Raw genomic sequence first — 15,296 nt, 5'->3', positions numbered from 1 at the left:
AAAAATAACTCAAATGAGCTGAACAACAGAAAGATGAGAAAATATGGAACTTTGGTGGGTCAGTGTCTCGTGGGTTCTCTTCTGCGTAGGTTACAAATCTGCTGAGCAACAGATGGGGAATCCTGCAGAAAGTCTCTCCCTTAGCTCAGCCTCAGCTTAACCCACTACACGATTGCACCGGTCCATTGCTGAAGGAGGCCGTAAAGCAGATGGTGACGGAAAAGCAGACAGACTGGGATGATTTTCTGGACCCTGTACTGTTCCTTTTTAGAACATCCATTAACCCCACAACCAAGTTCTCTCCTTATTGTCTCATGTTTAACCGGAAAGTCAACACTTTAAACCAGGTATGACGAGGTGCAAAATAGAATAATGTTTTTTTCTGTTCCCTGTAATTTCCCTTTCCTTTTTTTTGGAGGCCATACATGACCCACTTGGATATGATGAGGAGGAGCAGGATGTGTATCCTGTTAAAGAAAAGGCTTCTACGTACATGACCATAATGCAGGAACAGCAGAACACAGTTAAGCAGCTGGTAATTGATTCTTTTATTATACAGTATTTTCAAAAAGGGCTCGGGTTGATACCTTTATAGTTTAGACTGTTTACATGCTAAGTATTTGCAAGAAAATATTTTAAATAACTTGTCACAACAAGTAGAAGTTAAGCATTTTCATTTCCTCATGCCCTTTTTAATATCAAGTGAATACCACAATAGTACAAAACAAAAAAAAACACTGTTGTGATAAGGTCAGATGGAAAAATTCCGATTATTTTCCTTCTATTTTTATTCCCATTGTGTGTCCTCTTAGGTGATTGCCAACATGAAAGCAGCCTACAAACAGGAACAAAAGAGCATGAAGAGAAAAGCACCCAACAATTCCTCAATGACTTTTAAAACAACAAAGCCATTCATTTGCGCGGGAGATCCTTCGTCCTCGAAAAAAATTAAAGAAGAGGGTATATATTTATCTTTGCCTGTGGAGACGGTGCTGGCCACGGAGCAAAGCAGCTCAGTGGTTATAAAAAATGAATTGACATATCATTTGGAAGAATCTGATGTCCACTGAGGATTCATGACTTTGATAATCGAATTAAGGAGAGCATATTGCAAATTTCTGAAGTTATGGATGGAAATATTTTTTAAGTTAACGCCATCTCACATACTAAAGGGGTTGTAATCATGTCATACCTTAATAGGCTGCCAGAATCACCACTTGCGCCACCGTGTTGCCCGTTTTATATACTATTTATATATTTTTTGTATATTACCTTAGCTGTTGTTACACTTTGTATACAAAGTGGACTTATGTGTATACACTTCCTTGAGTTTGTTATGTATGCAACACCTAAATGTTTCATGTAAAAAATAAAAGTCAGGTTACAATAAAGTTCCAAGATTTTTCATACAATTTAAGAATATGTCAATTAAAAACATTATGTAATATAAGGCTTGTATTAAAGTTGAAAGGCGGTGTGAACAATACCAATATAGTATAAACTGCCATTAAAAAATAAAACATTTGTTCAATTGTTTGATAAAATTGATTAATTGATTGGTTTTTATTCATTTATTTAAAAAAAACATTTGATACATTTAAAATAATGTTCATGGTGTGATTTCGTGGCAAAATGTTTCAAATGGGCAAAAGGTCCCTTTCAATATGAATGATTAATTTTACAACGAAAAAGTTTGAGTGGCTTGCAAATGATTGCAAAAACACCCACCGGTTTCTCCACTTCCATATCCGACTAGTCCCAAAATAAAAGACTGAAAGGAGCGCAACTTATCAGTTCATCTTTTTCAAACTATGCCGTAAATGATTTCAAAAGGTTTCATCATAGAGTAACGATTCATTGCATCACTTGACGTCTTCTTTAAAATCCGCTATTTGTGTTATTGAACGAGCCAGAACGGGACGACAGACGGTGGGCGGAGCTTCACACTCTTCTTCCGTCGCAGAAATGTTCATTCGGGGCCAGGTGTCTTTGCCAGTCTGCCCACGCTAGGAGGAATGGGGACACCCGGCAAGAAGCCCAAATACTTCCAAAATTTGTTTCCAAGTAGGACTTAGACGACGGCTAAGCTAAGTCGTAATGAAAGCTCTTTTCGCCGAAGTAAACGAACCGGACTTGACATTGCGAGTGCACCTGTAAAGGTTAACGCAGCGCTTTGACTCCAGGAAATTGTTTGCAAATGTGTGACTTAATTACCGGTAAGCCTTTTTGGGACTTAATCACGTGCCTGTCGTGATTTGAAACAACGGGAAGACCTCAACTTTGCCTGCTTGCTTTAAGCTATTTTGACATTGTGCTGGTAACAATTCGTCAAACAATTATCCGAACTGTCAATTATTATTTATTTTGTTTACAAAACTGAATTGAGTCAGAAATTCACTCCATTGACAGAACTTGTGTCCTGAATCCCCAAATAATACACGATAACCGTTTCCTTTTTGTGTGCCTGAAAAGAAATAAGCATGGGTATCACAATTAACGTGAGTGTCACTATTTCATACATTTTACTGGATTTCATCATCACCACAGTGCTATTTATAAGTGGGACACATTGGAACATCTTTGTGGAGGAAAGTGTGAAGTTCAGCATTCTGAAGTCCACCTTGGATATTTGGGGGACCGTCCTTATTCGAGCTTCCCTTCTCCTCGGTGCCTCCATTGGAGTATGTTTGAATGTAGAAGAGGGTCCACCCAGGGTAGCTAAACTCACCACCCTTGTCCTATTAGTCTGCCAGTCCATTATAACGTATACTTTGGCAAAACTGTTGATGCTGAGTGAACTTGAACCCCTATCTCATCGTCCCTGGTCCTTAAGTCTGATTTGCTGGACCTGTTTATCCTCACTGGGACTTGTAGTGTCGTGGTGGTTACTCGGGTTGGAAAATAGCAAGAGTCCATCGGGTGATTCTCATGACAATGAGCACTTGATTAAACGTGATTGTGAAGAAGGAGAAGATAGTGCAGATTACGGTGAAAAGGAGAGCCCATGTGAAAAGGAAACAAAGTCCACCACCACAGGAGCTACACTAGGGCGTCTGCTGAGCTACACCAAAAAAGATGGTGGACTGTTAACTGTCGCTGTTTTATTCCTTGTCATCTCTGCTGTGTGTGAGTATTTCTAGTTAGATTATTAGTTTGGTCTCTTCTCCATGTGGCTAAAGACTTGACATGGACATCACATTTTGGGTCATGGAGGCAACCTTGGTTACGACATGACTCAATATGTGATGTCCAAATAAATGGATGCTCAATGACTATTGTATATTCAAATATTTCTTGATTCTTGAATCTTTGCTTCTGTTTTTCCATTTCCAGGTGAAGCATTCATACCTTACTACTATGGGAAGGCCATAGATAACATAGTGGTTCACCAGAGTATGGAATACTTTGCTAAACCTGCCATCACACTTGCAGTCCTGGCCTTCACCAGGTGTGATTTTGATTCAGCTTGATAACATGTTATGGTCAATATGTGAACAAACTTCTTGCATTGTATTTCATTGTGAGAGTGTGCCTTTTTGCAAGACTACATTTAAAATATCTTAATAAATGGCTTTAAATGTATTTTCCACCCCATTTAGTTCAATTGCAGTTGGAGTGCGTGGAGGAGTATTCACGCTGACATTTGCACGATTGAATCTTCGGTTCAGGAATCACCTCTTCAGAACCCTAATGAAGCAGGATATCGGCTTTTTTGATGAAAACCACACAGGTAAGTCATCAGCGTCGTCACAATAGTGAAACGAGGCACTTGAATATTGTCATGTTTTTTGCCTTCTTCAGGTGACATCACTTCTCGCCTGTCAGCTGACACAACTCAAGTGAGTGACCTCATCTCCCAGAACATTAACGTGCTCTTGAGGAGCACCATCAAGGCTGTTGGCTTTCTTATATTCATGTTTGGAATGTCCTGGAAACTAACATTAGTGAACATGATGGGACTTCCCTTTATTGCCCTTATTTCAGAGTATTATGGCAATTATTACAAGGTAACCTCTCAATAAGTCTATATTGTTATTGTATTTGAACATGGATGGAAGTTTGCTTCAATTAAACATTTAAAATGACTTTTAGAAACTCACTAAAGAGGTGCAAACAACTCTTGCAAGGGCGAACAAAGTGGCAGAAGAAACCATTTCTTCCATGAAGACGGTGAGAAGTTTTGCCAATGAGGATCGAGAGGCTGACTCGTACTACGAAAAACTCATTGTCATGTACCATCTGAACAAGAAACAGGCCCTGGCATATGCTTGCTATATGTGGTCTAGTTGTGTAGGTATCTGACAGTGTGTCAATCATTATGCCACTTACCAAAATGATTGCTCTTGGTCTTCATCTGGATTCTTTCTATTTTCCAGATTTCTGAGCTTGCTCTAGAGGTCACCATCCTCACCTACGGTGGCCACTTGGTGGTTACCGGTCAGATGGAAAGCAGCCAGTTGTTATCATTTTTCATATACATGCTTGAAATGGGCGAATGTTTAGCGGTATTTCATCTATTTTTTTCTCATTGTGTTTGTATGCAGTAAATCATTGACCAGGTCTAGAATCTGTTACTAATTGCACGTGTAATCAATTTTTTTTTTTACAGAACATTGCATCAGTTTACTCAGGCCTTATGCAGGGTGTTGGGGCTGCTGAAAAGGTCTTTGAGTACTTGGACAGAAAACCTGAACATCCAATAGATGGGACAGAAACTCTGGAGACGTTCAGTGGTCTGGTGGAGTTTCAAGATATCACATTTTCTTACCCTACTCGGCCAGAAATTGAAATTCTTAAGGTTTTTATTCATAATAACTTAAATTATGCATGTACAAATCCTATATGACTCAAGTTGTTTTATTATTATTATTATTTGTTCATGTTCTGATGCAGGGAGTATCATTCACACTTAAACCTGGTGAAGTGACTGCTCTGGTGGGACCTTCAGGGAGTGGAAAGAGCTCCTGTGTCAACCTATTGGAAAATTTCTATCTTCCCCAGCAGGGTCATGTCCTGCTGGATGGAAAGCCTGTGAACACCTTCAAGCATGAAGACCTTCATTCTCAGGTAAGTAAATTAAATTTGTATGCAGACAATAGCAGTGATACCTTAATGATTATTTCTAATGAACCAAAATATGACAATGTTGAATCATGCAGGTGGCGCTTGTGGGCCAAGAACCGGTGCTTTTCGCCCGAACCATTGAAGAGAACATCACTTACGGTCTCACGGATGTCCCCGTGGATGCTGTCGCACAGTCGGCAATGAAAGCGAACGCTCATGATTTTATCACCGCTCTCCCCCATGGCTATCTCACAAGTTAATATTGTATATCTTTTTTTCTCTCGCACATCTATTTTAAATCAGTGGTGTCAAATGGGCGAACACGAGGTTGTTCTGCTTGACGGGAACATTGTAGGTCATTTATACTCTATGTATGACAAGGGTGCTACAAAACCAGATTGCAGGATGTCGTTCTACTCTATATCAACATGAGTTAAACTGTTCCCGCTCTGTTGTCCGCTTAATCTTCCTTTTCGGCAGGTGTTGGAGAAAAAGGTGCACAATTGTCAGGTGGACAAAAACAAAGAGTGGCCATTGCAAGAGCTCTTGTCCGACATCCTCGCGTTCTCATACTGGATGAGGCGACCAGTGCTTTGGATGCTGAGAGTGAACACATTGTAAGTTAGAGCCTGCTTTTACCTGATGAAAAATGGATGATGCAATTTCATAACTCATCAAAAAAAGTATTACATTTGGGGAGTTCAACCAGAGTATCCCGGAGTGGAAATTTCAGTCACACTTAAGAGTTTTACATTTGAATTTTACTTGGGGTTTTTTTGTTTAACATTTTTTTATACACTTAAGTCCAAATTAAACAAGAAGAAATTTAAATACATTTGTTTTAACAAGGATGACTGACTTTAATTGCTCATATTCTCATGGCGGCTCGCTGTTTTAGTGGCAGCCAATGAATCAAATGAGGGTTTAGGGTAGTTAAATGTAGGCGTATTTTAACTGCTTAACTCTCTTGTGGTTGTTACAGGTTCAGCAAGCTCTAAACAACATCATGAAGGAGCACACTGTGTTAGTGGTTGCCCATCGGCTCAGCACTGTGGAGAGGGCAAACAGCATCATAGTGATTGATAAAGGCCGTGTAGCTGAACAGGGATCTCACGCTCAGCTGATGGCCAGCGGGGGGCTGTACTACAAATTGGTCCAGCGACAAGTTCTAGGCATTGAGACTGGGGATGAAGTACTAAACCTTCCAGATAATTCCTCCTGGAACCCTGATGGAGGACACCAACGAAGCAGACATAGCAGTAGTGCTAGTGAGGAAGGGTATAATCCTCGCTATTAAAAATAAATGATGCAAATGTGTGTTTTGTTGTTGAATCTTTTACCTAATATGTATGTCATGTTATCAATGACAGCGATGGCTCCTACCATGAAAGACACCGTTTTGAAATGAAAATATGTATCAAAGAGAAAAAAATCTACAAAGCTATTTTCTTGAAACACGCACAGACCAAGGCTATTTTCTTACTAATGTGAAGTCCTTTGTTCAGTTCATTAGTGCTTTCTTGTTTGCATGAGGCAATTTTAAAACTTTTTTAAAACCAGGTGGTAGAATGCAGACTTGTTCAATATGTGTAAGTTAAATGGTTAAAAGCTTTGATATTTTAATGTGCGAGTACTATTTTCTTTCCCTGAGCAACTCGTTCAACCTCTGTGTTTATTTCTATGAACTATATATTTTGATTTATATATTTTGTGTCATCACACCTGCCTCAGGTGAAAAGATCTACCCCCAAAATATTTCTGACGCAGTTATGCACTGGTCTGCTCTAAACAAATATACTATAAAAGACTTTCGATGAGAACCCTTTATCTATCGAAATCTGGAATTTGTGTGTCCGTTTTTTTATATTTAAACATTGAGCCTGTATAATACCTCTGGATTAAGGCCAAATGCTGCTTTCATGAATAATTGGACATTTTCCAATTATTTGGTTTCAATTTTGATGTGGTTAAAAATTCACCACGAATAATATTTTTCCCTCTCTTTTATTAATTTTATATTACGCTATTTCCACAGCCCATAAACCCTTTAAGACGTATTTATATAATAACAAATTGAGCTTTTGAATATTTTATACAGCTTTGATTCGTTAGAGCTGATGTGGTTGCTTTGATGGCCAGGATATACATTATATAATTTAACCTTTGGAAAAAATAAGATCATACAATGAAAAAGCAATTCCTTAAATTTAACACCATCCCTCATTTTGCTACGAACCCAAATTAGTATTCTGGTTAATTATTTCCGACGGAACTTGAAGGCAACATTGGGCCTGTATACTTGTACTTCCTGTAAGAGAAGCTCAGTCAGCTGTCACAAACCGAGGCGAGACGAGTGTCTGTCGACGAGGAGAAAATACACGACGGCAGCGAAAATGTCGACCTTTTCTAGCAAGTTTAGCGAGTACACATTGCATCAGCTCAACGAATTTCTAGAAGACGACGAAAAACTTACCAAAATAATTGGCGAAATGGACGAGGTATGTTTAAGTCTTGCTAGTCGATAGTTGCTAGCTACTGGCTTCTTGTCGTTCGCTTTTCCTGAAGCCTTTGTTTTGTTTTCCTACTAAACGCCCATCAACACTGTTTAAACATTTGTCATTATGTTGTATAACACAATTACAAAACTAAATGCATTTTAGTTTGTTGTTGATCAACGTACACGTTGATAACCTTGACAAGCAAATGGGTAAAGCGTTTCAAAGTCTGGTCTTGTATACGACATTGTTCCATATGGGATGTTTTGCGTTTAGGTAAATGCTTGTTATACTGAAATAAAACAGTTGGAAAGTGGTGGAGATCTTTTATAACTTGAAATACTTTTGGGATCGGTGCGAAAACTGAACTATCCTCATTAAGAAAGCACTGTCATGGTGAGTCACGCGAAAGAAAACATGCCAAGAAGTTTCCTAGCTACGACACTTACGTGTCGTCTCGACATACCGCAAGGCTCAAAATGCTAATTATGATTTTAACTTGTCCACATAGTATTGCCATTGTCTCATTTACCATACAACAATTTTTCCTATTTTCAGAAAGCATTATTTTCCATTAAGCCAGATTGTGAAATGCTGCCTCACTAGGTATACCATATTTTATTTGGATCCCGGAATTTTGTGTTAAAATACTTGAATCTGATCCAAAAATAGCGACTTCACTATTATTAGCTCAGTCGGTTAGTTATTTTCTTATTGCACTTGTTTTTGTTTTTACTTTGTGAGCTAAAGCTATTTAGATACGTTATAAATTGAGTGAATAGAAATAATTACTAGACAGAAGTTCATTGTTACTTTCAATCTTTGATTCCTGGTAACTCATTGGCTGCCATTGACAGCAATAGACGTTTTATCCATTTGAACCTACAGTCAACTTCCCAGTTCAAATGAATTAAAAGTCTACTAGTGATAAAGACAGATAAGTTGAACGATGAAAGCCACATTCTTGGACATCTTAAGGTGGAAAGTGTTGATATTGTAATGTGAATTAAACAATAACGTGTTATAAAAGGTAGAGGACTTAAACCGGTTTCATCTTCCCGAAATTGGGTGAGTATTGACTGTGTTGTGAGTCAGTGTTTCTGTTTTTGATCCACACCTTGTCAGTCTGCCAATCTCCATGGGGTTCTCTTTCTATAAGCCGCTAAGTGGGATGGGCTTATTTGCTCGAACGACAATACTTTTGTTGACTTGATTCTTGAGAAGAAAAGAAGCCGAGCATAGACGCGAATAGGTTTTCTGGGTAGTTCTCAAACAAAAAAAAGACTAAACAAAGACGGTGGGTGTCACAGGTCAGCGACTGAAACTTTAGCATGAAGAGATCCACTACACTGTAATGTGCTATTTGAAGCCAATACCTAGCCTGCAATGTCAAAGCATGGTTAGCCATAGAAATAACTTTTTTGGTATCTGCTTGTTGTTTTGTGTAAAACTCGGGTCATCATTCTTGTTGGGGCTAAAATAATTAATAATGTAATTGTAGCTTGTGACAACAATCAAATTCAATTCACTTCAAAAATTGTCAATGATTACAAATTGTTTTTATCAATTTGATGAAAAATTTGTATCTTCTATGATAGCGCAAGCTGGTTACTTGACACAATGGTATTTTATATATTTAGCTACTTTTCCAGTATAACATGTTTTTCCTTTGCTCGGTGTAGAAACAGAACAAAGTTTGAGTGTTTAAGTGAGTCACTCTTTAACACATTCTATTGTTTGTATGGTTAATTTGTCATATCTTAAGTGCAGGGTTGATTCATTTTCTTTTGCTTTAATATATTGCTGACATGTTTTCCCAGATGCAGGATGTCCAGCAGAGCAAAGAGACAACACTTGTTAACAACAGAACCCAGGCAGAGCAAAACCTTGCCCTCCAACCTGGCCTTGAGCTCAAGAAGGAGACTCTGACAAAGAAATATGGATCCCTTCAAGAAAGCTTTGAAGCTTATCAGCTACGCAAGTCCACTCTAGGTATAAAAGCCCATTTATTATGCCTACTGTAACACAGTCCATCCAACCTTGATGTTGGCATTCTTTTATTGAAGCAGATAAAATCACAAGAGCCAATCTTATCATGCATAAACTCATTATGTATTTTTTTCCAGGACCATTTTTATGGAAGAGAAATGTACTACCACACATGTGGACGTCATGTTTTTTATGTTTGTCAAAGACTACAATGTTAAATTTTTGACTACAATTTCTTGGCGTCCACATATGATCATCATTATGAACATTTTTCTCAGAAACTCATCATGTAAAATTATAATTCTTTGTTATTACGCTCATTGGGCTCCAATTAGCCTAAATATCAAAGGGAAAATTAAAATGCATGCCTTGCAAGAGTCTGGGTCTTACGAGGTTAATGTTTACAAGTCATGTTAAACCTAGTAATACATATATATATATATACAGAAGTGAAAAATTGTTAGGGTTGAACACTCTTTTTCCCTTGGTATGAGTGTGTGGGTGAATGGTCGTTTGTCTCATTGTGCCCTGTGATTGGCTGACCAGCAATTCAGGTTATTGCTCACAATCTGCCGCAAAGTTGTCTGGGATAGGCTGCAGGGTTCCTCAATTTCAAATTGAGTGTAAATTAATTTGAACATGCATTTCTTGTGCTGGTTGTGGTATTGCTGTTCATTTGGACAAACACTGTCCTCTCAAACTTGTTTTTCCAGTTTGGCTATTTCCCTTTTAGGCGTTGCTAATATCTTATTTCGAGAAGTTGTTACATCACCAGGTGCTGATTTGTCTGCTTTTATTTTAGATAGTGAAATCTCACAAATCTAAATGGAGTCTGATGCAGTCTCATTATTGCTGACGCTCCTTCACACTGCTTTCCGACCACGATGTCGCCATACTCGTATTGTGTTGACGCAGTGGTTGCTCAGCAACTATCTCAAAATAGCTTGAGCTCTTCACTATAGATTATCGTGACAAAAGTTTCACTTTAGCTGCATTAGACTCAAACCATGCACTACTTGTGTGCTTTGGGTGTGGAGGCATGCAAACTTTCAATCATCAGCCAGACGCTTTATTTATAACAATAGCAGCAAAATGGAAAGTATTGCTGTTTGCTAGAATTGTATATTTTCCCCTTTCACCTATGCTGGTCAAAGAGTCATTATTAGTTTGAAATGAGGTTTCACAATTTCTAGCTCTACATTTTGAGTTGCTTCACCTTCTTTTTACCTGTTTTTATTGTTCTATTAATGCAACATTTTTTCAGTATCATATCACCATTAAGCCTGCAGTGGCAAGTCTACACTAGTGGGCATACCGCTCCTTAAAAAAATAAAATGAAAAATTGTGTTGACATTTTGTGCACCAAATCTAGCTGTTTAGCCGTATTTATTATCTAAAGGTACGGAAAAAAATGCTTGTTTGATTGAGATAAACTGTAAGGGCAAACCTTGTCCAATGCCACAGCACTGCGTTACCTTGTTGGAGGTTGTAGCACAGTGGACCATTGTACTGCCAAAGCCTGATGGGAAACATAAGCAGTGGGCAGAGCGAATGGTGGATGACTGAGCCTGACTTTTTTTTTGTCTGTTTTCCACTGGACAGTACTGGCTTTTTAGTTCTGAAATGATGGTGTCTATGGATTCATTGTATTTCCTGAAATGAGACTGCAAAGGATATTGCTGTTTGTAGAAACTATGAAACGTTTTATACAGGGAAAGTTTAAAAAAAAATCAAATCTTACCTTCATATATAGAAATAACAAATAAAATTAATTACATTTGTCTCTTTTCCCTACATCACCATAGGCAGAATTTTTAGGCCAAGATGCTTTGTTCTTCCTGGAATCTTATTATCATGCTACTGATATAAAGTAGGTTTTGATAGCATTTCCCTTATAATTCCTCGTTTGACTGTAGCTGCTGGCAGTCACAGGATAAGTCTCACATTTCCAGTATTTGTTTATCTTTCATGATGATGAAATACTGTCCACACACACACGCACCAGTTGGTTTCTGAACTTCCTTATTCTGCTATCCTTATACCGGAGATTCTTCTGCATTGGATTGAAGACAATTCTACACAATGTCAGAGCTTTATCCCTTTGTTAAGATGACCTTTTTTTGGGATGGCTACTGGAAGTGGTAGTTTAATCGGTGAAGGATGTGCACTGTGTGCAGTGTTGTGGAATTGATCCAGTTTACTAGGACGTTGTCCACTACGAGTCTTTATGCTTACTTAGGGCAAATATTTATGTTCTGGCTCTCAGGGGCATCAGTAGAGGAGATAGTAAAATAAGATACCTTATATGTTCTGGCATTTCACATTCCAACTGCCTAAAATAAACTAAGTATAAAAATGTATGCATAGTATCTGTACATGGACTGTTAAGGATGTGAATCTGGGTGACCTAAGATATAATACATTTGGGGTTAATGGGGGAAGACTCATTATTAGTTGTACCATAATACTTCATTGAATCTTTGCCATTATTTTATGTGAAATGGACATTTGGAAGAGGAAATGTGTCACGTACAGGACCTGGCCGATTAATTAACTCTTTGGTGTTTTGTGTTGATACAAAGTAATTCCTGGTGTTCACTTTCAGACTTGCATAGGACCTCAAACAAAACCGAAACCTTAGAGATTAAGGGGTAACGTGATCACTTCATTTGAAGAAGTTATGCACAAACAGAAAGCAATTGGGGTTGTTAGATATGCTGATGGCACTTTATTTTTTCTTTTATGACTTCCTCTGTGAAAATCATGTTTCCATACCCAGATGTGTTGTCTGATGAAATGTTTGATTTGACAAGTAAACAACCTTAATAAGTCTTTCATTGATTCAGAAAAAACTATAGTTTGATAAATGTAAATCTGTTCTGTGTCTCCTAGCACTCGTTCTCATTTAATTGGGCATACTTTATTTGTTGTTTTAGATCAGAAAACTGGCAACTCGTCTCTGGACATTCTGTTGGCTCTACTACAAGCAGAGGGAGCCAAAGTAGAAGAGGAAACGGAGGTAATGACATTGCTGTCTCCAAAAATCTGTTTCCTGCAAATCTGTACGGATTCAATATACCTGCCAGGCCGTCATTATAAACCCATTGACTGAGTACTTGTTGTCATTGCATGCTCTCTTGTAATGTACTGATGTGTTGCACATGATTTCCTTCCCCAGAACATGGCCGATTCTTTCTTGGATGGCGACGTGACCTTAGAAGCCTTTATTGATTCCTACCAGAACCAGAGGAAGCTGGCGCACTTGAGAAGAGTGAAGATCGAGAAGCTGCAAGAGATGGTGCTCAAGGGTCATCAGCTTCCACAGGCATCGGTATCTAACTCCCGATCTCAGGATATATCAATAGGAGCTCGACCCTCGGTCTCCTTCCTCACGGAAGCAGGCAGTGACTCATCCCCTCTTCTTCAGCCTAGAAGGAAGCCTCCAGCTCCCCCGTCCCAGCCGGCCCCGCTGCTACATCCAGTTCCAACAGCCGACCCTGCGCCTTCGACCTTGTACGCCGTGTCACCGTATCCACCAATTCCTCCTCGAACGGGTCAACCTTACCCGAATGTTTCGTCAGGCTATCCTTTCCTAGCACAGTACCCTTCCGCTTTGCCGAGGAAACCCCCTTCTCGTGTGGCCCCGCAACCTGGCTTCATGATTCAATGAATCAAGGCCATTACCACCCAAAGAGTTAGCAGTGCGTGCCAAGGACTCTTCACCACTGGAACTCTTTTGAGAACTATTTTCTCTGGCTTTCGTCGTTTCGATTATGACCAATTCCCAGACAAACCAGAGGTCAGCACGGCACCGTCTGCAACGGTGACGTTTAAGCTGAAGTTGATCTGTAATTGTGGGGATCTGTTCGCACCTCACACTCCGAACAACAACAACAACAACAACAACAACAACAAAAATGGCACGACCAGCCCGGCCCAAATCTCCACAAAGGAAAGCACTCGGTGAAGCCTATCACGATAAGCTGCAGTGTGTGGCTTGTTGAGGTTGTCATCTATTAGCATTTTGTCTATGTTCAGTGCCCTCACCTTTGTAAGCCCATTAGTTTTTGATCCCTCCACTCTACGGACTTATTCCCTAAACGTCAATGGAACTCAAGGGGAAACTAGGTTTACTTCTTCATTGTTTTCCACTTGCATCATACTAATATATATATTACTGGTTATGTGTATGCAAGCACAGAGACCATAATTACTGTGTTATGACAAAAATATCATTTCCCGAAATATATTCAGGGGGGAAAAGCATCTACGCTGTGATTTTATTTACTATCCACATTCATATGGTACATAGAAAATAACATCATTTCTGCATCATTCTGTTGAATAGGACTTAGATATGTGTCTGATAAACAATCTAGACTGATAACTCATGAATAGGATATCTTTTGGTTGGTGAATCAAAATGCAAAGGGGTCTCAGAGGGTCCACAACCGCCTTGTTCAAAGAGGGCTTTACTTTTGCACTTAGTCCAATATGTCAAAAGGGACTGGAAAAGATGGCGGGCTGAATTATTTTCGATTATTTCAGCCTTTTAAAGCCCAGATGAAGGATTTGAATATTGCCATACAGTACAATTTGTTTGCGTGTCTTTAGAATTACGTTTTTGTGCCGCGCTTTGTGTATCTTTTTGTCTTAAGCGCCCTTTGTTTGGTCTGGGGCTTCTTCCAACAATCTTCAATACTTTTTGTCCTCAAAAAAATATGCGTGTTTTATCTTTCTGAGCACCAAAGGCTTTATGCATCACTGTTTCAAAGTTCTGTGTTACTGTGTCTTCAGTTGAATTGTCTGCAATGTGTATTATGTGATTCCAAAATGCATTTGCACATGTTCAAAGCAGATTTTTTCATAGGAACTTATTTAACAAGCCACAAGTTGGAAATAACTTTTTTTGTGTTGTAACTAAAACATCACTTTTCACCCTTAACTGCTGTTGCTGTGCACTGTTTAAGAACCGCGAGTGCCTACACGAATAGTGGCGTCGACCACTTCCTACTGACTGCTCCATTTCTTCTATTTTGCTCACAGACTTTGTTCCGGTTTGGGAAATGTGATGATTTGTTCTTCTGAAATGAGCAGCTTGCGACTGTCGAGTTTGTTATCATCTGCTCTCAACATGAGAGAGGCAGAAGGCCAGACCATTGAGCATGTGCCAGGGTGACATCATCAGGCTTTCTGCCTACTGGTGCTTGTGATCTCCCTAAAAATCCTTCCTTCATTGTTCTAAGGTGTGCGTGGCGTGACAGAATATTTTTGCATGTGCAAATTTTTTATTTTATTTTTAAACACAACGCGTGAAAGGAAATGACCTAATCTTTTTCACAGTTGCGTCAGGCCTCAAGATAAGAGTTTTAAGTAGGCAGAATTGGAAGATAAATCGTAAATGACTTGACGGAAAAAAGCATTTCTAAAGATGAAAGTATAATTATTTTGTGCATGGCGTATGTACTTAGTTTGGAAAAAAAAAAAGAAAAAAAAAGTTTTTTTTTTTTTTTTTTTTTTTTTTAGCTGCTGTTGAGCTGACCTGATACCTGTAGCCATGGTTTTATGTGGTTGGTGATATTTTCAATGTACTGTTTAGGTGTTTACTTATTCTGTATGTTTAGGTGGAATTTTGTTATTTTCAAGTTAAATAAATCTCGAATTTTTCTATCAGTGTTTGTATTAAGTTTATTTTCATAATGTGCTCAGTACTGACTTCATGGTGATCCTATCAGGGTGAATTTGATT

General features: G+C 38.8%; 2 protein-coding genes across 4 annotated transcripts; both read left to right on the top strand.

The window, feature by feature from the left end:
• Nucleotides 1-1,913: 1,913 nt before the first annotated feature.
• Nucleotides 1,914-6,381, top strand: LOC144195284 (ABC-type oligopeptide transporter ABCB9-like). 2 transcript variants are annotated; one of them, XM_077714816.1, is made up of 11 exons: nt 1,914-3,126; nt 3,334-3,448; nt 3,600-3,730; nt 3,802-3,839; nt 4,093-4,290; nt 4,377-4,505; nt 4,610-4,798; nt 4,894-5,067; nt 5,160-5,319; nt 5,545-5,681; nt 6,047-6,381. In XM_077714816.1, exons 1-11 carry the CDS (start codon nt 2,481-2,483, stop codon nt 6,359-6,361), a joined length of 2,232 nt encoding a protein of 743 aa, XP_077570942.1. In that variant the 5' UTR covers nt 1,914-2,480; the 3' UTR covers nt 6,362-6,381. The 2 variants fall into 2 exon arrangements, with proteins under 2 accessions (XP_077570942.1, XP_077570941.1); XM_077714815.1 differs by having other exon boundaries at nt 3,802-4,007.
• A 787-nt stretch (nt 6,382-7,168) lies between these two features.
• On the top strand, nt 7,169-13,957 carry LOC144195285 (vacuolar protein sorting-associated protein 37B-like). 2 transcript variants are annotated; one of them, XM_077714819.1, is made up of 5 exons: nt 7,171-7,562; nt 9,380-9,551; nt 12,485-12,567; nt 12,727-12,879; nt 12,976-13,957. In XM_077714819.1, exons 1-5 carry the CDS (start codon nt 7,458-7,460, stop codon nt 13,216-13,218), a joined length of 756 nt encoding a protein of 251 aa, XP_077570945.1. In that variant the 5' UTR covers nt 7,171-7,457; the 3' UTR covers nt 13,219-13,957. The 2 variants fall into 2 exon arrangements, with proteins under 2 accessions (XP_077570944.1, XP_077570945.1); XM_077714818.1 differs by having other exon boundaries at nt 7,169-7,562; nt 12,727-13,957.
• Nucleotides 13,958-15,296: the final 1,339 nt, after the last annotated feature.

Source organism: Stigmatopora nigra, chromosome 4 (assembly GCF_051989575.1).
Source record: "Stigmatopora nigra isolate UIUO_SnigA chromosome 4, RoL_Snig_1.1, whole genome shotgun sequence".
Classification (NCBI taxonomy): Eukaryota; Metazoa; Chordata; class Actinopteri; order Syngnathiformes; family Syngnathidae; genus Stigmatopora; species Stigmatopora nigra.
The sequence above is the reverse complement of the archived record's forward strand: the minus strand, read 5'-3'. Positions and strand labels throughout refer to the sequence as shown.

Bases quoted from the DNA above. Each gene is read 5' to 3' on its own strand.
- LOC144195284 (XM_077714815.1), top strand. From the start codon at position 2,481: ATGGGTATCACAATTAACGTGAGTGTCACTATTTCATACATTTTACTG. The intron at 3,449-3,599 runs GTGTGATTTTGA...CACCCCATTTAG, and splicing joins GCAGTCCTGGCCTTCACCAG to TTCAATTGCAGTTGGAGTGC. The intron at 5,682-6,046 runs GTAAGTTAGAGC...TGGTTGTTACAG, and splicing joins ATGCTGAGAGTGAACACATT to GTTCAGCAAGCTCTAAACAA.
- LOC144195285 (XM_077714818.1), top strand. From the start codon at position 7,458: ATGTCGACCTTTTCTAGCAAGTTTAGCGAGTACACATTGCATCAGCTC. The intron at 9,552-12,484 runs GTATAAAAGCCC...TTGTTGTTTTAG, and splicing joins GCTACGCAAGTCCACTCTAG to ATCAGAAAACTGGCAACTCG. The intron at 12,568-12,726 runs GTAATGACATTG...TTCCTTCCCCAG, and splicing joins AAGTAGAAGAGGAAACGGAG to AACATGGCCGATTCTTTCTT.